The 22,921-nt window shown below is 35.6% G+C and overlaps 1 protein-coding gene, 1 non-coding gene and 1 pseudogene across 4 annotated transcripts; all 3 read left to right on the forward strand.

Moving 5' to 3' along the window:
- Positions 1-9,787: 9,787 nt before the first annotated feature.
- PRRG4 (proline rich and Gla domain 4) lies at positions 9,788-22,921 on the forward strand. 3 transcript variants are annotated; one of them, XM_039866551.1, is made up of 6 exons: positions 9,788-9,958; positions 10,647-10,771; positions 15,038-15,201; positions 16,612-16,660; positions 17,759-17,891; positions 22,080-22,921. In XM_039866551.1, exons 2-6 carry the CDS (start codon positions 10,669-10,671, stop codon positions 22,312-22,314), a joined length of 684 nt encoding a protein of 227 aa, XP_039722485.1. In that variant the 5' UTR covers positions 9,788-9,958; positions 10,647-10,668; the 3' UTR covers positions 22,315-22,921. The 3 variants fall into 3 exon arrangements, with proteins under 3 accessions (XP_039722485.1, XP_039722474.1, XP_039722465.1); XM_039866540.1 differs by having other exon boundaries at positions 9,816-10,001; XM_039866531.1 differs by having other exon boundaries at positions 9,817-10,243.
- On the forward strand, positions 17,373-17,491 carry LOC120609952 (uncharacterized; annotated as a pseudogene).
- On the forward strand, positions 21,108-21,214 carry LOC120610707 (U6 spliceosomal RNA). Its single transcript, XR_005654985.1, has one exon. It is a non-coding gene; the product is annotated as a U6 spliceosomal RNA (small nuclear RNA).

Raw genomic sequence — 22,921 nt, forward strand, 5'->3', positions numbered from 1 at the left:
CTTTTATCTAGTTGGTCTTCACCCCAACTTCTCTTCTTGAATTTATTCCCATAAATTAAGACTCATTTCAAATATTCCCTCTTCTAGAAAGCTTTCCCTGTTCTACTCTCCACTTCCAATTCTCTAAGCACATTACATGGCTCTTACACTTCATATTTTATTTTGCCTTGTTTTGTTACTTATGTGTTATTATCTGACCTTTTTGAACCATAAATATCTCAAGACAATAAGAGTAATAAAGAGTTCAGATTCTGGAGCCAGACTGCCTTAGTTCAAATCCTGGATCTGTCCCAACTAGCTGTGAGCACTTGAACAAATAGTTAACATCTTTGAGTTGCAGCACCCTCATCCGTAAAATGGACATAATAATTGGACCTACCACAGAAAGTTGTGAGGACTCAATGAGAAAATCTAAGTTAAGTGCTTAGCTAAGTGCCACACGCATATTAAGCCTTCAGAAATGTTACATATTTCTCAAGAACTTAAATACAGAGTTACCATATGACTTAGCATTCCACTTCTAGGTATAAACCCAAGAGAACTGAAAACTTGTTCACATAAAAACTTGTACGTGAATGTTCACAGCAGCATTTTTCATAGTAGTCAAAAAGTGGAAGGAGCCCTAATGTCTATCAACTGATGAAGAAACAAAATGTTGTATATCCACACATTGGAATATTATTCGGCCATAAAAAGAAATGAAATGCTAATACATGCTACAATGTGGATAAAACTTGAAAACATTGTGCTAAATGAAAGAAGTCAGTCACAAAGGACCATGTATTAATATGAAATGTCCAGAATAGGCAAATCTACAACAGAAGTAGATTCATGATTTTCAGGGGTTAGAAGGAAGAAGAATGGGAAGTGACTGATTATGGGGTATGGAGCTTCTTTTTGGAGTGATGAAATGTTCTAGAATTAGATAGTAGTCATAGCTGCACAATATTGTAAATATTCTAAAACCCACTAAATCATACATTTAAAAATGGTTAAAATGATGAATTTTATGTTATGTGAATTTTATCTCAATTAAAGAATGCTAAGGAAATATCATTAAGAAAGTGATTTTTAAAAGAGAGAGATAGTTAATATGGCCTTAAATGCAATAGTGAAATAATTTGAGTACCTTCTATAAATTATAGTGATGACAATTTGCTTGAAGAACAAACCATAGACAAATGGTAATTTATTGCTCTGTAGAAATCCAAGAATAGACTAGGCCCAACTAAAACAAAAATGTTACAACAATCTTGGGATTACAGTTGGCTAAAATAAACTCCAGCAAAAAATATAAATTGGGAACTCAAAAAAGATCTACAACTATCCATTAAGTATGTAGAGAAAAAAGCTGATTAAAACAAGAAAGTATTTTTAAACCATTTTTTAAGTGTTAATATCCACTGTGGATAAGGAGAAGTTATGGTCTTAGTTGTCATTTCCCATTCAATGTAGGTGAGTATTTACATTTATAACCCTTTCCGAAGGTTAATTTGACAACATGTATAGTGAATGTATGTATTTATGGCTAGAAAAAGGCCTGGAAAGGTGTACTCCAAATGGTATAGTTGGAAGTGAAATTAGGCATTTTTCTTCCTTGTCTGTAAGTCCTAAAATTTTCTACAGTAAACATAAGTATTGCTTTTGTGAAAGAAAACAATAAAAGTATTTCTTAAGTTTTTGAAAAGTCATGGAGATAAGGGGAACCAGTTCATTCTGTTAAAGTCAACTTGTTAGTTTTTTAAAAACTTTTATGCATAAACTAGAACTTTATTGAGCTTGTTAGTGATACACCTAGAAAATGATAAATAGGTAAAATATAGAAATAACTGAGGAGACATTAGATCTGCAATTAGAGAACGACTCATGAGAATGACGCATGAGATGTTATCTTTACAAATCAACAATGCAAAAATGCAACAGTCAGGTAGATAAAAATGGATTAGGCAATAATCTCTTGTAATGTTTAAGAACAGACTCTCCACACTTATTGAATTGAATTGCTAAAATGTCTTTTAAAATGGTTTTTCCAATAGTGGACAGAGAATGCCCTAGTACTACATGTAACTAGCAAAAAATGAATCTCATTTTACTTTTCATCTCTTTGATGAAACTAGACATTTTCTAAGGTTTATTTATTGACTATTCACATTTCCTCTTTTGTGAGGTGTCTATTCATGTGTTATTTTTTTAAATGGTCTTTTTTCTTGTTGTTTTGTTACAGTATTTTAAAGGGTAAAGATCTTAACTCCTTCTCTGTCATATGTGCTTCAAATATTTCCCTTAGTTTGTCATTTGCCTTTTGATTTTAATGGTATCTTATGTCTAAAACAGTTTCATTTTTAAAATGCTAAATATTTCAATCTTCTCCTTTATTATTTTTCCATTAATTTTATTATCAGAGAGCCCTTCTTCACTCTAGGTGAAAATATTATCCACCTGTATTTTCTTCTAATTCCTTTATAGAGTTATTTTTCATTTTATTCTTAGAGCCATCTGAAGTTTATTTTCAAGTAAGATGTGAGAGAGGTAATTGACTCTTCAAACCACATTTTTAAAACATTTTTAAAACATTAATGCATTACAACATATTCTGTGCAAAGAAAATGTTTGCAATATTAAATGTGTCCAAAGAATGAATCATCACTTAAAACAACAAAATTTCCTATGACATAAGCATTTAAACAGTTCTTCAGAGTTCATTAAAAAAGAATTGGGCTATGTGGAAACTTATTTTAACATACAAGTTTCTTTTGGAAAAGGTGGCTTTTTACTAATAACTTCTATATTATTTGGATGTTTTATGTAGTGTTTTGCTATTAAATAATGGTAAATTTGTCATTAAAAAAAAGAAAAAGTATGTCCTTCATTTCAAGAGAGGGTGATGCCACATGTCAGAGTCAGATCTTGAACTTCACCTTTTCATGACTAAAAGAAAACAAAATTCTTCATAATTCACAGGGTGTGAATCATAAGTGCAATTACTGAATGATTAAGTAGAATGCTAATGTCAATGAGGTGAAGTAGAAATCCTATTGAGCAGAAACCGGAAATCCTAGTTTCAATGCTTCCCCTGATTCACTTACTAAATTTCCTTAGATAAAATTCTTAAAACTCTGCGCTGTTTGTCAATGCATTGAAAATCTTAGTTGTTAGAAAATATGCGCTTATGAATGAACATGTAAAGTATTAAAAGCATCTTGAACTAAAAATATTCATGGACAGGGTCAGTAATTCTAGTCCTCAAAAAATCAGGAAACCTAAAATGTTTCCACAATTAATAAGGCCCAGCTGTTATTTCAGAGTGCATAAATTCTCAAAGGCCCATTGAAGGTAGTAGAATATCAGAAGTGAACAATTTGGGGATAACAGATATTTCATATTAATGCTAATGAGAATGGAATAATAATGTGTTTTAAGAAACCTAACCTTCCTTTCAATTTCTGCTATTTCTGAACAAACTATTTCTTTTTAAACATATTTCAGCTTTTTGAGATGCTAACTGCATACATGTACACAAATGCTCACAAAATGATTCATGCTCCATAAATTTACATTTTTTAACATTCATGCAAATATGTATAAAATAACACCGATGTTGGTAACCACATGCTTGCACACAAGCACATCCTCAGGTTTTTTGTTAGTATGTTGACAAAAAGACTAATAGAATCAGATAATAGAATCAGAGCAAATCTGGTAAGACCACTGATGATTAAATAATCCTGAGTCCACAACTGATAAAGAACTCTCTGCATAATGTTATCTAGGCCCTCAGAGAAACCAGTGAAAAGGAAGATATATTTAACTAATTCAACAACTGTTAATTATCTGCCAGGAGCTGTGTTAGACACTGAGGAAACATATTAGGTTGAATCATATGAAATTGCTGATATTCAAGTATTTTTGATTCACAAAAATGACCATTTCTTTTCAATCTAAGAAAGAAAGAAAGTAGAGTTAAGAATCATGAGAAAAACAAAATTTTCTAAAATAACAACCTAGAAGAAATAAGAAAGAATAAAAGGAAAAAGAAAAAAAATAGAATTGGGAAATGGAAAAGGGAAACATATGAATTAAAATAGATAAGAAGAATAAAAATATATGATCACAAAAACTAATGTTATTAATAATTAATTTAAATCATCTAATATTTATTGAGTGTCTAACACGATATAGACGATTTCATGGTAGGCACAGTATGTTCCTCAGAAGAAAGCGAAACATCATTCTCCTTAAAGAGGAAAGAGAGATCAATGTACCCATACTTCTAATTCTAAATTCTGAGGATAAAAGAGAAAATTAAAAAAAAATTAAAACAACGGGAGAGCTAAAAGAAGAAAAATGGTAGCAAAAATACTATGTATACATATATACACACACAATAAAAATCTAAGAAAAAGACAGCAAAGTTGGAAAAAAATAAATTAGTTCTAATAACAGAAAAAAGATTCTGTAGCAATGTCATCTGATAACCCAAGAACGAAAGTGTAAATCAAGTTATCAGAGTAGAGAGGCCAATAAAGGTAAATCTAAAAATGTTTTAATATCTCTTTTGCTACATAGAAAATTATATTAATTTCCCATTTTGAATAATTGTGGGTGAATAAATTAGAAAATATGTAATTTGTGTATATAGACAAATTCTAAAATTTATATTTTTATATGATTGATTTATTTTATTTTTAACTAAATTTATTGAGGTATCATTGGTTAATAACATTGCGTAAATTTCAGATGTATAACATTATAATTCAATATCTGTATATTTTATTGTGTGCTCACCACCCAAAGTCTAGTTTCCTTCCGTTACCATATATCTGACTCCCATTACCTACTTCGTCCTCTCCTAACCCCCTTCCCCTCCAATAACCACCATTCTGTGGTCAGTATCTATGAGTTCGCTTTTGTTTGGTTTATTTGTTCATTTGTGCTTCTTGTTTTAATATCTCACATATGTCTTTTTCATCTGACTTATTTGTCCTTTTCCATCTGACTTATTTCACTTAGCATAGAATTCTCAAGTTCCATCCATGTTGTCAAAAATGGCAATATTTCATCTTTTTATGGATGAGTAGTATTCCATTGTATATATGTACCACCTCTTCCTTATCCAACCATCCGACAATGGACACTTAGGTTGTTTCCATGTCTTGGCTACTGTAAATAATGCTGCAATGAACATAGGGGCGCATATATCTTTATGAATAAATGTTTTCAAAATTTTGGGATACTCCATTAAAATATATATACAATATTTTATATATAAATATATAATATATATACACATATACGTATATGTCTGTGTGTGTGTGTGTGTGTGTAGAGAGAGAGAGGGAGAGAGAGAGAGAGAGAGAAAGAGAGAGAGAGACACTTTAAAATGGAGTTGGAGCTGCCATGCCAAAGGAACTATCTCAAACCTTTAGAATGTTAAAACAGGACAAAATAACTTTTGGACTGGACCTAAAGCAATATTGGGTCCTGAAGAACTGTTTGCAAAGATAACAAGAAAGCAGATATGATTACGGACTGAAGGCTACCACACTGAAAGTTAAAAACATTGTTTAGAATGAACATCACTATGTCAGCTTATCTGACCAATAGAAATGCCTTTCTTCTACTGATGTAATTGTTCCCCTTCCCATTCTCATAAATACCCGTTGCCTTTGTCTCCTAATTGGAATACTATTTGGGCTTCTGCCCGAATCAGTGCTTCCCAACTAGCTTTTCTTTTTTTAACCTCACATCCACTCACTTTGAAAAGCCTTCAGGTTAACAACCCAGAAGAGGGATTGCTGGATCATATGGTAGTTCTAAGATTTCCTTTTAAATAACATAAATTAAAAAATGGATGTAAAAGCAAGTAATCCAAGACTATCCATTCAGGGAAGATAAATTAAAATCCTACTTAAATAGAGCCCTCTTTACACTTCTATTACTAGGGATTGTCAAAGAATCCTAGAATGTTAGCATAGGATGGAATATTCGAGTTCACTCAGACAAAATCCTCAATGTCTCAGAAGAGGTAGACACAGTTCAGAGAAGTGATTTGTTCAAAGTCATCTAGCTAGAGGGAAGCAAACTCAGGACTAGAATTTACTCATTCTTTCATTTACTTAGCAGGCAGGAAATTCTGCTATGAGCCAGGTGAGATATGAAAACTGGTAAATTTTGTTCCTGACTCTCTGGAGCTGTCAGGGAGGTAGTGTTGAAGGCAGGTAATGGAGAACCATAAATTTTACTAAAGCCATTAGTGTACATCAGTAAAAGAAACAATGCTCAAAAATCTGCATTTTATATTTCAAAACTCAGTTTTTGAGAACTCTTGAGAGCTTGAAGCCACAATGGTACATAAACTAACAAAGGAGAATTCTTCACCGAAGAAGGATAAATGGAAGCCTGATTTGTAGACTTCCTAACAGTTCTTCCATGTGATGTGTATCTTTAATCATACCAGTAATATCAACACTGCCTTATTATCCTTCTTTTATGCAGAATTAATGAATGTTTCTTAAACACTTCCAATTGTATACCTAGAAATGCATGATTTGTTTAAATTCCCTTTTCACATATTGTAGATGAAAAGTATGGTTTTGCAATTGATGCCAAATAAACTTGTGTATGAAAAGAAAAATCAGTATTTTCTTAAAACATTATGATTACTTAAACAGATTTCCAAAACAGAGGCAAAAAAAGAAAAAAAATGTATGCCAATCAGACAGTAAGGTTATGATGATAAAATGAGTCTGGTGAGTCAAAGAATATTAATTATAGTTGTAAAAATGCCAAGGTCTGAACAAAGAGTGAGAGTTTTGTGACCAACTGTGACACAAGTCCCTGTCACAGGCCCCTGCAGGCAGCTCAGAACCACACTAATTCAAATTTCCATGTGCTCTGTAAGGACTTTAAGGATTACTATTTTTTTTTAATATGACACATAGTTCTTATTTCTACCCACAGCGTGACAGGAAACTAGATGACCTCTTACACAATTCTTAATTTTATTTGTTTTGTTATTCTTTAATGATAAAATTAAATTTGAGCTCTCTAGTCAAAAGTTCCTTTAGAAGGCTTTAAACAATTGTTTAAAATAAAAACTTTAACCTTTTTACCTATTTGTTGAATCTGAAAATACCTGCGTAAGAATATGTAATCAACCTTGAACAGTAGGAGTTTTTCATATCCCACTTGCTGATTTTACCGGAACGAATTAAAGTTGCAAAAAAATTGATGTCGAAATGCCACAGAAATATCAAGTTCTGTAAAGTTGCATCTCCTGTTCCGAGAAGTCTAATGATATAGTCATCAGTTTGTCTTTAAGGATGTGAATGGAATCTTACGCTGTAGAGCTTCATGGCTGCAGCTGTAACATTTCCTGTCACAGTTCTTGAGTCAATCCTCATGCCCACACAGTAAAGCAAGTTTCCATGTCATTCTTGAATTCACACAGGTAAGTGGGTGAATATGTGCTCAAACTCAAAGATTCATTATCACATTATTCCGAATCCATTAATCTCACTGCTTTGATGTCTTATTTCTTTTGAAATTAAATAATTCTTTACTTACTGCCCTCCATTGCTTGGTAATAACTCAAAAAAGCACTGGAAAGAGTCAAAAGCCAGGCTACCATTCGGCAATGGCCATTCAAGACTCTTTACTTCATGCTTTAGTATCTCTTTTTGTAAAATGAGAATCATTATATCTGGCCCAACTCCACAGATGGCCAGAATTAAGAGTACTTAAAAAGTTTTGGAAGAAAGGCATAAGAACATTCTGATTTTGAAAAGGAAATGGTACAAAACAAGAAAATGAATATAGTTTGTAAATAGAAGAAATCAGCAATCTTGGACAATGTTGTTTCTGGCTACGCCCTTTTCTCTTTGCTAATTTCAGAATACCTTGCAGTTCCATAGCAGCTGAAGTTTGTGTGTGCACTGCCAAATGCTATAATATTCTTTAAGATCCAATATTACAGGAAAACATGCAGAATGTACTTGACCATTAAGAAACAGACTCATTTCTATATCTGCCTCCCCTCTCAGACTAAAAACTCTGATATTTGATGTGAGCACAATGCTTCTTTTGTTTTGGTCCAAATATCTAGATATATAGGTGGATGCATTCCACCAAGGAATGTCATTAAGTTTCATGTCTGCTGATTCCACAGCGTGAGGCATCTGACCATTTGGTACTCCCAATATAGTGTGAAGCACTTTTCCTACCTGAAAATAGTTTCCACTCCCAAAAATATATTGAGTACAAACAACATAAAAGGCACTCTGATGTCTACTGTGGAGGATGTAAAGATGAATGAGTCAGTTCTTGTCCTCGATAAGAACTTTATAAGCCCACATTCTAAGATATAAATCTTAGATTATATTCTTCTCCAAAACAGAGACTGTAGTTATTGTCTCTTTATCCTTATGTATTAGTGACTTAGTTTGGCTAAATGAACGACTAAATAGAAGAATGGATATTCTAATGAAGGTATTTCCTATTATAAGATGTTGACTACAAGAAGTCATTTCTAGCCTCTTCACAGTCTGATCCCAATGGCTTAAGAGGGAAAGAAGAAGATCTATTATAGAAACAGAGAACAAGGTGAACAAATGAAAATCGAGGAGGAAAAGATTGAGAAAAGGGAAAAGAAAAAGCACTGTCTAGAAGGAATCAGTGAAAACAAAAATTTATGCAGAAGCCTTAGGAAGAATTTGGTTGATAATAAATAACTATAATAAAAGAACAATAGCAGTCTTTGTGAGGAGAACTTGGTGGATATTGAATTAATCAAAGATTAAAAGGGGGAAAAGTATTTCCTTTGGCTTCCAGCAAGTGCCAAACTATTTTGGCTAAAACATGAAATCTCAAATGATGTTACAAAGAATTGTTAAGCATGTTATTTGGACAAAGAAGGATGAGAACACCACCTGCCTGAGGTCTTCTGCCCACTTGCTGCCTTCATGACTAATGGCGCCAGTTCTCAAACTCTTTTACCTCGGGACTTTCTTATGCTCTTTAACTTTATCGCGGGCCCCTAAGAGTTTTCAATTATGTGAATACCTAATGGTATTTCTATTATATATTAAAACCGAGAAATTTTCAAAATATTATTTCAAATCGAGACAACAACGGGAACTCACTTTTTGTTGTGTTTCTGTATGGACTCGAAGAAAAGTTCAAGATTTCAAGATAACTATTTATTTGAGAATGAGATTATAGCTATCCTGCCAGGTATGACCAAACATAGCTAATAAAAGTTCAGAAATACTGAGAAGAAACATTTTATTAATATTTATAAATCTCTAAAAAAATTACATATTGATATTAAAGCTACCATAGAAAATACTAGAAAACACAAGAAAACACATGCAAGCATTCTATTAGTTAGCAGAGTGATGACATCATTACCATGTCAAATGGCCTCTGGAAATTTCCATTATACACACGAGAGAATGAAAACGAAAAAGGCAAATCACGTGTTATTAACATAAGGGGACTAGTTTTGACCTCGGAGATCCCTTGAAAGGATCTTGGAGACGTCCCACATCCGACGGATCACAATTTGAGAGCCAGTGTAATCGATTAATTTTAACGTCACTTCTCATTTCATATTGCTAATAAAGTGTATTTTCTCTAACGTATAATTCGTTCTCGTCTGCGAATCATCCTTTGAAAACCAAGGTAATCACAAGATCCCTGGCCTAATGGAAGCCACAGCGGAAAACCGCCGACGCGCCGAGGGCCCTCTGCTGAGCGCCGAGAACTGAAAACGCTCCCGTGAATTGGCAGAAAACGCCGGGTCTAGAAAGGAGTCCAAACCAGCCACCCGCGCGCCAAGGCGGGGCCAGAACCGGCAGGCGGCCGGGCTTGCCCAGGGCTCAGGGCGGAAGGTTGGGCGGCTTTTGAGGGCGAAGCCCGAGCTCCCTGGAGACGCCTACCCACTGCCCGCCCGCAGCAGGTAGGCCGGCCCCGGGAAGAGGCGCGCGCCAGGTGCTTCCCAGGTAGCCGCCGCCTCCCCTGCCCACTGAGCTGCTCCGCGGCCTCCTGGGATCAAGGCAGGAACTCGCGTCGCGCGTGTCCCCGGGCGGACCAGGGCGCCCCTCCGCGGACCCTGGGCGCCTCCTCGTCCTGAGCGCCGGGCCACCCCAGCCCTGCGAGAGCGAGGCCCAGAGCGTCGCTGAGGTTTGGGTCTGGCGGCGGCAGGAACCACCGGAGCTGCCGGAACATGCGCCAGGAGCTGCAGGTGCGCGGCCCCGCGGCATGGTCCCGGCGAGGAGTGGGTTGTTGTTGTTGTTGTTGTTGTTGTTGGGGGTGGGGGGGCGGGTACCTCCGCGGATCCAGTCCAATCTGAACGCGAGGCAGAGGGTCGCCTCTGGCGACAAGTGCCTGCTCAGCGGTCAGCAGCGTCCCTGGGCGCGGTCTTTGTCCCCAGGCGCTCTCGGGGCCGCTTTCTGGGCGCGGATACGAACCTGACGACCGAAACTGCGCGCGGCTCAGTTGCCCCGTGACTTTGAGCACAGCTGGTCGGTAACTCAGTTCCCATAGAAACTCAAAGTGCTGAGAGCCAGGGGGCGTTTTGACGTGTTTTTCTATTTTTTTTTGTTGTTCTCGTTTGTTTGTTTGGTTGGTTGGTTGTTTTGTTTTAGTTTGTTTGACCGTTTCCGGACTATGTTTACACTTCTGGCCCTCTTCAGCCAACTGCTCACAGCTACCTTCGCCTTTCCTCACTGCACGAGAAGTCCCGAGGAGTCCAGGCATGCGGGAGAAGAAGGTAAGCGTTGCTTCAGTTTCCAGGAAAACCATCCTGGAAATCCGAGCCGCATAGTATAGATGTTAAATGAGAAAGTATAGTATTTGAGACTACATGCCCTCATCAGTCACAGAAACACTAAAATATTCGTTAGTTTAATTTGTGGTTTATTTGGTAATTTTGTGTTAAGTGCAAATTTATTTCTGTGTTATTTTGATTAAATGTATATATTTAAGACCCAGTTTGTGGTTAACCGAATGGAGAACCTATCTCAACTTTCGAAAATTCAGTGAGTGCCGTTTTTCTAGATGAGGCTATGTCGTAATTATAATGAGCATAATTTCTCGTTCTTCCTGGAAAGACAGAATCCAAGATCTAGTCTGGACTTGTTATGAGACCCTGGGCAATTTACTTGACACCTTTCTGCTTGTGTTTCTTCATCTGTAAAATGATAAGAGTGAGGAGTGGCACCATCTCAGAGATCCTTTTAGATTTTCAAGTGTATGGATATAGTCAGATGGCTGTGAGAAGATTAGGTTTGGGGTTTGCTAACCTAGAATTCCACACCTTGTAAACAGACTGGTTCCTGCCCACGTTTAAAAAGCCTGCTCTAGGAAAAAAAACAGAAAAGAAAAAAAAATTGGCTTCGGCTCTCATCATCCTTCCCCCACCTTTGCCACTGTGCTTCCCTACCCAGTGCCAATACCTTGGATCTACTTCCCTGCACATTTCTGTCCCTTATTAATTCTGATCAGATCTTACTCTCAGCTCATTTTCATTTGAGAAGGATCTGTTACTCTAATACTCCTAGATGACTTATTAATGATTAATGCAGCTTAGTGTGTTGAACTTTCTAAGAGTGTGTGTGTAGTTTAAGATAGGGCAATAATCTTAACCCGGAGGAATCAAACCCTGATGATAGAATTCTAGGCAATTGGATAGGCTAACTAGTGGGAAAGGGAGAGATTTTGGAAGGAGATTCTCCTTAGTACCTGTCGAGTTGCACCGTATATGTAAGTCCACTCTTAATATAAGACTGATGATCCATTCTTAGTGAGACCAAATGCTAATCCCCAGAAAACTTCTGAATGTATTTATTTATTCATACAATACAGACATAAAAGACACTCTCAATAACATCATAAACTCTGGAAGGAATTTAGTAATCATACTTGAGTGCAAAAGGCGGGTGATATCTGTTGGAAATGTAAATGAAGAATTGTATATATTTTAAAAACCATCTTATTCAGTTAGTAACCACTTTGTTAACCCATGCTATGTGCAGGCCCTATGCTAGGTACTAGTGATATACAAATGAAAGTCTGTAATCTCTGCCTTGGAGGGCTTCTTCATTGGTTCAGTCGGCAGGGTTGTAAACAGATAATCTCCATAAACTCTATGACAGAGGTAGGAACAGAGAGCTCTAGAGCAAAGAGTGAGTAGCAGTAATTGTCTCAGGAGAGTTGTATCGCACAGAAGACAATGCTCTCTATCTGTAAATGAGATACAATAAATGGAAATATGAGAAGTAACTAGGAAGATAAGGGACCTTCAGCTAAATTCTAATAAAGCCCAATGGTGGAGTTGAAATGACTTAAAAGGAATTTCTTTAGAAAATATGAGCTAAGAGAGATAAAGAGAATGAAATATTTGGATTGGTGGGTTTCATACAGCGAAATGCACAGAGAGCCACGTGGGGTGGTCTAAGACAAGAGGAATAGAGAAGGGAAGAGAATCTAAGGAGGCAGATACAAAAGCGCAAAGGCCAGAGGGAAAATAGGGAAAGTAAGAACTCTCGTGGACATTGAGGATGCTCCAGAGGCTAGAAAGTTTGCTTCTTTCAATTATAAGCAATTTCAGAGTTACTTAGAACCCAAACAACAAAGAACAATATTTCTCCTAAGATAGTAAGGGAGGCAGGAAAAAGTCTGGTGAGGCACTGAAGGTCTAAGGTCAATCTCTGACCAAACTAAAACTTTCACTCAGGGAAGTGGCAAACAACAGCCACTGGAAGGCATGTTTAATTACAGAGGTGAAGATTTTTACTGGTATAAAGGTCACTTCAGAAACAAAAAAATGCTTATGACTCTCTTTTTTATATTCCTTTCAAGTTGAAAGTAGCTTTATCAAGTGCCATTTGGAGAGCAGGAGTATTTTTATAATTCAGAAAACCTACTTGAACAGAAGACCAAAAATGAGCAATTTGGCACTGCTTTTTAGCCAATAAGATGTAAAGATCTGGGCAAATTCTGATTACAGAGGCAGATTTCTAAATCTCTTTTCTGAAATTAGATTTCATGTAGTAAGTATAGCTAGGCTAGGCAGACTATGAGTTACTTCATCACTGGTTTAGTATTTTAAACCTATGCCAAGCTGAGTAACACAAGACTATACCCATGAATTGTTTCAACTGATAGAATTTAGTTCCTTCCCACTCTAGGAACATTGAGTTCATTCATTCACGTAGTAATTTTTTTGAGTATCTCTTATGTGTCAGGCACCAACATTCGTACCTTAATCGAACTGTCCTCCTAGTGAGAGGAACAGAGTGGTAACAAATAAGTAAAACATATAGAACACCAGATAGTGAGAAGTGCTACAGAGAAAAACAAAGTTTAGCAGGGGATGAGGAGTTCCAGAGGTCGGTCTGTGGAGATCCGGGTTCAAGGGAATGTTGAACAAAGTCCTACAGGAGATGAGAGAGCAAACGGAAAGAAGAAAGTTCTATTCAGAGGAAACAGCAAGTACAAAGGCAAGAAAGAACCAGGCATGTTGGAAGCCAGTGTAGCTACAACAGAATGTGAAAAACAGATTGTAGGTGAGCAAGGAGACCCCTTAGAGGGTCGTTGCAAGAATCTCAACGTGAGATGATGGAGACGTGGAAAAATGTTCGTTCTGTTTCTGTTGCCATTTGATGAAAGCATAAAATCTTCAAGAAGACGAGGGAAGAAGGAACAGAAATATTCATCACACTGGGCAGTCTCTTAATATATTTCTTAAAACAATTATCACCAATGATCCCGTTTTAGCTTCCCCCTTGGTTCAAATAGTCCATATATGTTATTTATAATATTAAAATGAATACACTAGAATAGTGCTGGCCAATAAAAATATAATGTGAACCATATAAATAATTTAAATTTTCCTAATAGTTACATTTAAAAAGGTAAAAATAGGTGAAATTAATTTAGTAATTATTTAATTTAACCCAGTATATCTAAAATATCATTTCCAAATATAAGCAATATAAAACATTGAGACAGTTCACATTTTTAAAACTAGGTTTTTGAAATCCTGTGTGTATTTTACACTTACAGCACATCTCAATCCAGACTGGCCATATTTCAAGTATTCAACAGCCGTACGTGGCTAGTGGCTACTGTATTAGACAAAACAGCTCTAGAAGAGTCAGACCTGTTTGGAAAGGTGATAGATTAGCTTTGTTTGCGTGATACCAGAATGAGTTGAAAGTTTGGTGGGATATTTTAGTTTTGTGTTAACCTGTGCTTAACTCTATCTTGTTTACCATTTACCTTCTTAGAAATATAGAGGGAATCTTGTAAAGCATTGTAAATATGTATTTGGGGAATGGGTAGAGGGAGCTACTCCTCTGGGAGGGACTAAATGTCTTTTAATTTTGTAGTTAACTTATAATTTTATTAACTTAGAGGTTTAAATTTTTATTTTAGTATAAATTTTATATAACAATTTTAATATAAATGTATTTTTATTAATTTTAAATTTTAAAACATAAAGAGATCTTAGTGATTATTTAGTTCATTTCCCAATTTTACAAATGAGAAAATGGTAACCCTAAGATATAAGTGACTTACCAGGATACACAGCTGATAGCTAAGCCAAATTAAAACAAAGAATCTCTGTCTTCTAACTCTTAATCCAATGCTCTGTCCATTACACCAGACTAATTTCTCACTCAAGATAATAGAGAACCAACCCTATAGAAATAGAATACATAGTCTGACCTGTCATTTGTTGGAAAAATAATTTTCTGGAGGCAAAAGTGGTATTTAAATAATTTTTACTTATGCTAATAATTTTGGACATAATCAACTCAGTTCTTTTCTGGAATTATACTAATATTTGTATTTCATATTTAGCAGAAATTATTTTTACTGGTAATATTTCTTTTTGTCAGATTTTAAAAACATACGAGAAATTGGTATAATTTAACCACATCAAGAGAATTATTCACTTTTTTCACAATTAAAACAGGAATTTTATTCCTTATTTTAATCAGTGTTTGAAATCTTTCTATTTCTTTATTAGTCTTTACATCAAAAGAAGAAGCAAACTCTGTCATACATAGACACCTCCTATATAATAGATTCGATTTGGAGCTCTTCACTCCCAATGACCTAGAAAGAGAGTGCAATGAAGAATTTTGTAATTATGAGGAAGCCAGAGAGATTCTTGTGGATGAAGATAAAACGGTAATTTGGTTGATGTTGTTAATTGGCTGGAAATTTATTAAATAGTACTTAAGAAAATGGCACTTTCAGTCATTAGAGATTTTATGCTTTAAATAACATCAGGACTGTATACCTGTTATCTCTTTCTACTTCCTTAAAATGCTAATTAACCTTAAACTTAGACTTAGTTTATACTTAATTAACTGGGCTTACAGTAATTAAAAAGTTATCGATTATGCTATGATTTTGTGTGTTTAATATTTATTATATTCAAAAGCAATCATGCAGCAGAGTGAATTGAACTTCAGAATGTGATCTGAGTTAGTTCTCTGACTCAGATTTCAATCATTCAAGAGTCAGAGCAATTTTTCCTATCAGAGACCTAACTTTTTTTGATTCTCGTATTTATATTTTAAGTATTGACAATCTACTATGAGCCAAGTACTCTGCTAGAGACTGAAGATACAAAATATATAGCCCCTGCATTCAGGAGTATAAACAGTAATGTTTGGCATATCTATGTAATTTAAGGTAGAAACTTTTAGAAGTTCTCCCTTAAAATATAATCAAATCCTGTCAGTCTTGAAAAGGTAGAAAACAGACAGACAGCACTGTCCTTGTTATAATCTGACATATTCTTGTAGAATGTTAAGTGAACCAAATTCTTTACTTTTGTAGATTAAATAACCCCAGTTCCTTTTTCCCTTCCTCAAGAGTTCCATTTTACTCTTTGGTTACTAAGAACCTCTCTAGGTATCTATCCTTCACTTGTAGGTGTTAGTGGAACTTAGTTCTTTCTTTTCCAAAACTGTGCCCAGCCTCCCTGCTAATATCTACCACCTCCATCAAAGAAAGAAAACAAAGTCTGTACTTTGTAATTGTGCCTATTGAGATTTTATCTGTTTTTCACAAACTCATTTTCTAATTTTATCACGATTCCTTAAAATCCTCTTCCATTCTCTCAAATAATACTGAACTCAAACGGTTTCAGGGATGTCTTTCAGAATCAACAAATATCTTTCAATAAAATCTAGCAAACTGAGAGCTTGCATAGCATAAAAAAAATTCAGGCTCCTTTTCAAATATGATAATGAGTCCACTGCCTCAGCTTCCACCTTAGATTCTTTCACCTACTCTAATGCGATAGTTTCCCGTGATGCCTGAGTGGGAGCTCTGGACAGGTGAAAAGAGAATAGCGGGGTACAGTGGTAGGGAGCTAGCACTGGCTATAATCCCTTGACCAGTTCTAGAATTGGGAGAAACAGTGGTGTGTGGTAGTGCTTTAATTAGGGTGAGGCATACCCTTTAACTTGAAAGAACTGGTATCCTGCCTGTGGCACATGCCAAGAATTCACCACCCTTAGTCTAGGTCATTGGGACCAAATGAAATGATAATAAAGAAACTAAGTGGAAATTTTACCTTTCTCTTAGGTGGCATTTTGGCAGGAATACTCGGTTAGAGGACCAGCAACAAAATCAGGTAAGACAAGAGTTCATCAAATGTAATGTTTTTCCCACACCCTCTCTTTTATAACACATTTTAGTTTCATTGTTTGAGTTTGGTTGTTGCTCAATATACACACCTTGTAAATCCAAGGAAGATTTCTCAATTATACACTAGGCTAGCTAAAACAGAGAAGGTCACATTCATCTATTTACACAATGAAGATCAAGTTTGGTGAGATACTAGGGAAATGAGATAATAGGCTTAAAGCTGCTTTAAACAGCTCAGCTAAGTCAAGACTTGCATAGAATAAAAGTTGGACTCTACTGGTTTCAGGTAGTAAACTATTTTAATTTTTTTGTCTTTTTTACCATTATAAGTCAATACAATACCTATGCTTCTAGGCAAGTTAAGACTGTTAGATAGAATTAAGTAACTTCTAGAGAGAGGCAAGCCTTTCTTTTATCTGTATCGATCATCTCTAGATGCCTTTTAGTTGGGTGGTTTTTTTGCCAGCTATTCTTTCACTCCCCTTAGGTAGGGCCCCAGCTATAGGGAGACTACATTACCCAGCTACTCTAGAGTTTCTCAGTATATGTATCTTAGTTAATGTCAAAGTGTGTCTAGTTGAACAAAGATTATGTTTATCTCACTTAGTCTTGAATATTATCCATTTAATATGACCTATAAAAAAATAAACGAAATCATAGGTAATGTTTTTAGGAAGTATCATTTAAAAATCCTTTAGGTCTACCGTCATGCTACCCTGAGCAAGCTTGATCCCATCTGATCTTGGAAACTAAGCAGGGTCGAGCCTGGTTAGTACTTGGATGGGAGACCACTTAGGAAGACCAGGTGCTGTAGACGTAAAATATTTTAAAAATTTTTAATTAAAAAATAATAAGATTGTAAGTTGACGAGGTCCTTGCAATCTGTGAGGTCAACCAAGAGTTGCCTCACCTAAAAAAAAAAAAATTCTTTAGGTCATGTCTTTAGCACAAAGACTTTTTAAAGAAATCAATATTAATTATTAGATGCTTCATAGTGTACTTAGAACCAGGGTTAAATGTATTAAAATCATAGGTTGTACTTTTCAATTGTTATAGTTATGTTTTGTTAATGATTTTTCTTAAGGTGGTAACAGAGAGACAATCGATGTTATGGGCCTTCTGACTGGACTAATTGCTGCTGGAGTATTTTTGGTTTTTTTTGGATTACTTGGTTACTATCTTTGTATCACTAAGTGTAAGAGGCAACAGCATCCAGGGTAAGTACCAAGTGAAAATATTTAATTCACTAATACACATTCTGTGTTGTTATTTTTAAATGGATGAAAAAATGGCTGCCTATTTTTAAAATAAACTTTTATTTTGGAATAATTTTAGATATACAGGAAAGCTGCAAAGATAGCACAGAGAGTTCTCATATATCTTTCACACAGTTTCCCTCACTGTTAACATCTTCGTTATCATTGTACCTTTGTAAAACTAACAAACCGAAATGAGTACATGACTATTAACTAAACTCCAGACCTTACTTAGATTTCATCAGTTTTTCCACTATTGTCCTCTCTTCGCTCTAGGATGTAGTCAAGATACAACATTGTGTTTAGTTGTCTTGTCTCTCCCCAGCCTCCTCTTCTCTGACACTTCTTTGGTTGCCTAATTTAACAATTAAAAAAACTTAAAAATGCTGTTTCTACGGTTCTTCAGAAAAACACAAGAGATTCATGAACATCAGCTTGATTTTTCAATATTTCCTTCTTAAGCAGGAGGCAGACACCAGTGTTCTCCACATTATTTGCAGAGGCAAGAAGTCCCATAGTTTACTCTGAGTCACAGCATGATCAGATCTACCCATGTGGCTACCCAATTAGAAACAGATAACTAGCTTTTAAATTCAACTATTTTTACTGATATTTTAAATTAAATGAAAATTAATAAAATAAAGTGGATACCACTCGAGGATAATAGCACATTAATAAAGCTTCATAAAGATTCCTAAAGGCCATCATTGTTTGCATACTGGAACATCAATGTACTTATTAGAATAAAAGGTTGTTATTCTGTGTATTATATATATTATCTCTTCAGTAAGTATAGATGAATAAGTGTAGAATAACCTTATTCAAAAGAAGCACCAGGTGCTAAACAGGCTGTTCAAAATTGATGCTTTTAGATAACCCCTAGTCACACTTTCAAATTCTGCAAACAAGCATGTGACGGCGACCGGGTGATGGAAGCTTATGGAAACAGTGGCGATGGTGGTGAATATAATTAACGCCACTGAATCGTATACTTAAAAACAGTTAAAATGGCAAATTTTATGTTATACATATTAAATATTGTTAAAGTGAGAGTTGAGGTGTAGAATTAGGATTCATCTGTTGGAGGGTAAAAGCTGAAGCCACGAGAGAAGGCAAGTTTTGAGTATGATGAAAAAACAGAAGGGAAAGGACGGAGCCCACAGTAAGGATGCAGAAAGAAGATGTGCCAGCAAAGAGGGTCGAGGACAAGGGCAACATAAGTTGTAATTCTGTCCCCAAACTGGAATTCCTTAAGAGCTCTCTGAGGGATTAATGTGACCTGTGGGCATGGTGTTTGTCAGAGATCTCTGTAAATCCTGTAAGAATTTGAAAAGTGAGAGAAAGTAAGGAAGAATTGGTTTAATTTTTCTTAAGCCAGTATGTTTTAACCTGGGAGATTTCTATTAATTTCCCTTAATTTAACAAACAGGAAATGAGCTAGGTCTTTCCATTTTCTAGGACTTTTGACTAAAATTTTATTCAGTGTGTCTTTCCCCACAAACTGGGGGAGTCCTGAAAACTCACAGGTTAATGAAGAAATAAGCAAAATTTGTTTTTGGACGCTCTTTTTGCCTTTTATCTTTCCTTTTTTTCTACGCCATTAACAACACTTTTCCGAAAAAGTTCATGTATGTATGCCCTCACGTTTAATAATTTCACTCAAAGTCTATGACAGCATAGCCATTATTCAGTGTCCTCATGCTTGACATTTTCTTCTCTCTCCTCCCGTTCTTTATTTTTGTGCTTTTCTACACTACAACGTCTTACCTTATATCTTTTTTCCTCTGAAAACCTTTTTGCTTCTTCCCTGCGTGAGTTTAAAAGCAGAATTCAAAGACAGAGCAAAGTGGTGCCGTTATTATGTATGCTTTCTGTGTATTAAAATTAAAAATTAAAAAACCCTGGACATCTCTTATTTTAAAAATAAGGTTAATTATACGTAATGTTAGTACAGTATAACACTGTACAGTTCACAGATCATTTTAACATCTTGTCTCACTTTAATCCTCACAGCAACCCTTTGAGTTTCAAGGGACATTTCAGACTAGGTTTACCAAACATTCTCCTGCGTCGGGATTAACTTTCAAATACTTACTAAAGTACTTTTCATCTATTGTCCCAAGAAATTCTTCCAGCAGGATTATTTGTTCTCTTTCTATATTTTGCAAGTCTGGAAGTGGGGGAAGGGTGAGGAAATAGTTGAGAAAGAAAAGAGTGAAAAATAAGATCATTGTCAGAAAAGTATGTCTCATTCCTCTGTAAAAACATGCCAAGAAAAAGGAAACAAGATCTTATCATTTTCTTAGTTTCTATGTTACATGGAGTAAAATAGGCATAATATGATGTTGTTCGTTTATTTGAGATGCTATTAACGCATACTTTCCGATTTCGGTCATTTAAAATGTATATAAAGAATGGCTGTGCAGGTATTTAATGACTGATACAATTATTATATTGTTTCTATATCTTAAATTTTGAAAGTCAACATGGAAAAATTTATTTGTTCAAATAAAACATCTTTCTTTCCTGTTCCCTGTAAACAAATAGAACTTTTCGTTACAAGCTAATGAACGTGGGAAATGACTAGCCTAAAAACATTCCAGATTACTGCTTGAGGAAGAATTGTGTTGAGCCCTCTGGGTAAATTTGTAATGCTCTCTGTCACCTCTCAGCTACTGAAGGGCTAATTATCCATTTCCTAAATTTACACTGATCTTTTCCTTTTCTTCTCTCTACAGTTTTCCTCTCTCCTTCCTTCCACTTTCAGATCTCTTTATTACCTCCAAAGGAAAAGGCGTTTTAAGGTGCAAATTGACTAACTTAGTTTGGAAAAATTTTGGGTCTGCTAAACTGTCTTTTGTTGGAAAGAATATTGTAAATACTGACTAGAATTTGGGATTACCCATGAATTTTAATTATTGTCTTAGCCATAACTAAAGGAGGTTAATTTATGCATAGGTACTTCATAGACATTCAGCTTTACAGTCTAAACAGATCAATTTACTAATGTTTAAATTATCATTTTGTAATTTGCAAGTGAGAAGGAAAAGTGTAGGTTCAAAACACTAGACCCTTGATGCATCTCAATTTTTGTTGGCTGATGTAGCTGACAAAGGTTTGTAAAAATGTTAGGACTTGAACGAGGCCAAATATATCTTTTTAAATTGTTGGGCTTATGCGCTCGCTTCAGCAGCACATGTACTAAAATTGGAACAATACAGAGAAGATTAGCATGGCCCCTGCGCAAGGATGACACACAAATTCGTGAAGCGTAAAATATTTTAAAAAATAATAATGAAAAAATAAAATAAAATAAATTGCTGGGCTTAGATCAATGGAGTGAGGGAAACACATAAGCTGAGAAACGGAACAAGACCAGCACAAGCACAGAGACAGGACAGAGAATACATTACACATATAGAGGACTGACTGTTAAAGAGGCTACCTTGGCAAGAGCAGAGAGCTATAAAAACTAAGATGAGGCCAGCATAAGGGAGGCTTTGAAAAGGGGGCACAGGGATTAGAACTCGATTCAGTGGAAAGAAGGCTGCAGGTTAGGCTTTTGCGGAGAAGAGTGACGTGATGGAAGGACTGTTTAGGAGGCAGCAGGACTGCAGCGGGGAACGGAGGCGAGAGAGGAGAATCAGCTGTTGTGATTATCTCTGCGCCATCAGTTTCCTTGGCTTGGAGTTGTGCTGCCTTTCAACAATGCCTCGATTTGGTTTTACACCATTCTTTGAGAAAGTTTTTATCCAGGAGCGAGAGAAAAAGGGAATTAGTATGTTTTGAGTCCTTATTATAGTAGTCTAGACACCGTTTAGTTGCTTCACATATGACATTTCTCAATCCACATAAAACAACTCTGTTGAGGTAGCTGTTACTATCCCCACTTTACATAGGAGGAAACTGAATTAGGTCACTTGCCTTTAGTTACATAGCTATGAAATGACAGGATCCAGTTTCATACCCATTTTTGACTTCAAAGTTCTTTTCCACTATACCAAGACTCTTTCTGCTGTTATATAACTGTTGTTATATTAATAAATTGGATTCAATTTTTATAAAAATAGTCAGCTGGGTTTTTGAATATTGCCATCTTAACCTGAAAATGTTGCCTTTTCAAGACCCAAATGCTGTCTCTCTGTTTAGGTCCTCAGCCACCTACAGAAGAAGAGGCAGGCACACTCCCTCCATCATTTTCAGAAGACCTGAGGAAGCCGTCTTGTCTCCATTGCCACCTTCCGTGGAGGACACAGGATTACCTTCTTATGAACAGGCAATGGCACTGACCAGAAAACACAGTATTTCACCACCACCATCATATTCTGGGCCAGCAAAAGGGTTTAGGGTATTTAAAAAGTCTATGTCACTCCCACCTCACTAAGCCCATCTTGCCATCTTGATGGTACAAGAGATTCATGTTATTTGAATGGTTCGTTTTCCCTGAACCAAAAAGACATGTCAATTCAGCCCTTTATGACAAACGGCAAGAAGTAAAGAAAGAATAAGCACAAGTACTATACCACAGTTCTGTCGGCGTCTTGGACTTGAATTTCATCGTTATCAGCTTGATAAGAAACTTTGATTCCATCTCCTTGCAGTTAAGAAGAGAGCACTTTTTTGTTTACTTTAATGGTTCAAAAACATCTGTGTTACGGATGTCATAGCTAGAACTATCTGTGTATACTTTGTACAGATAATCTACTTTGTGTAGATTTCTGGTGTTGAATATTTAAAAAGTAAGATTTCGTAATCATTAGATTATCTCAAGGTGTAATATTAGACCCACTCTTCATTAGAATTTCCTTTTGGTTGGAAAACACAGGATTTGACATTTCAATATAAATTGGTAACCTTGATATAATCACTTGGTTTTATATTTTAAATTATTGCATAGCATTCACCATACTTTGCACATTGTTGACTTTGCTATCAGTCCTGTTTCATTATGAGAAGTGGAGTCAATAGTTTTCTTTAAAAAAAAAAAAAAA

This window comes from Pteropus medius, unplaced genomic scaffold (assembly GCF_902729225.1).
Source record: "Pteropus medius unplaced genomic scaffold, Ma_sr-lr_union100, whole genome shotgun sequence".
Classification (NCBI taxonomy): domain Eukaryota; kingdom Metazoa; phylum Chordata; class Mammalia; order Chiroptera; family Pteropodidae; genus Pteropus; species Pteropus medius.

Bases quoted from the DNA above. Each gene is read 5' to 3' on its own strand.
- PRRG4 (XM_039866551.1), top strand. From the start codon at position 10,669: ATGTTTACACTTCTGGCCCTCTTCAGCCAACTGCTCACAGCTACCTTC. The intron at 15,202-16,611 runs GTAATTTGGTTG...CCTTTCTCTTAG, and splicing joins TTGTGGATGAAGATAAAACG to GTGGCATTTTGGCAGGAATA. The intron at 16,661-17,758 runs GTAAGACAAGAG...ATTTTTCTTAAG, and splicing joins AGGACCAGCAACAAAATCAG to GTGGTAACAGAGAGACAATC.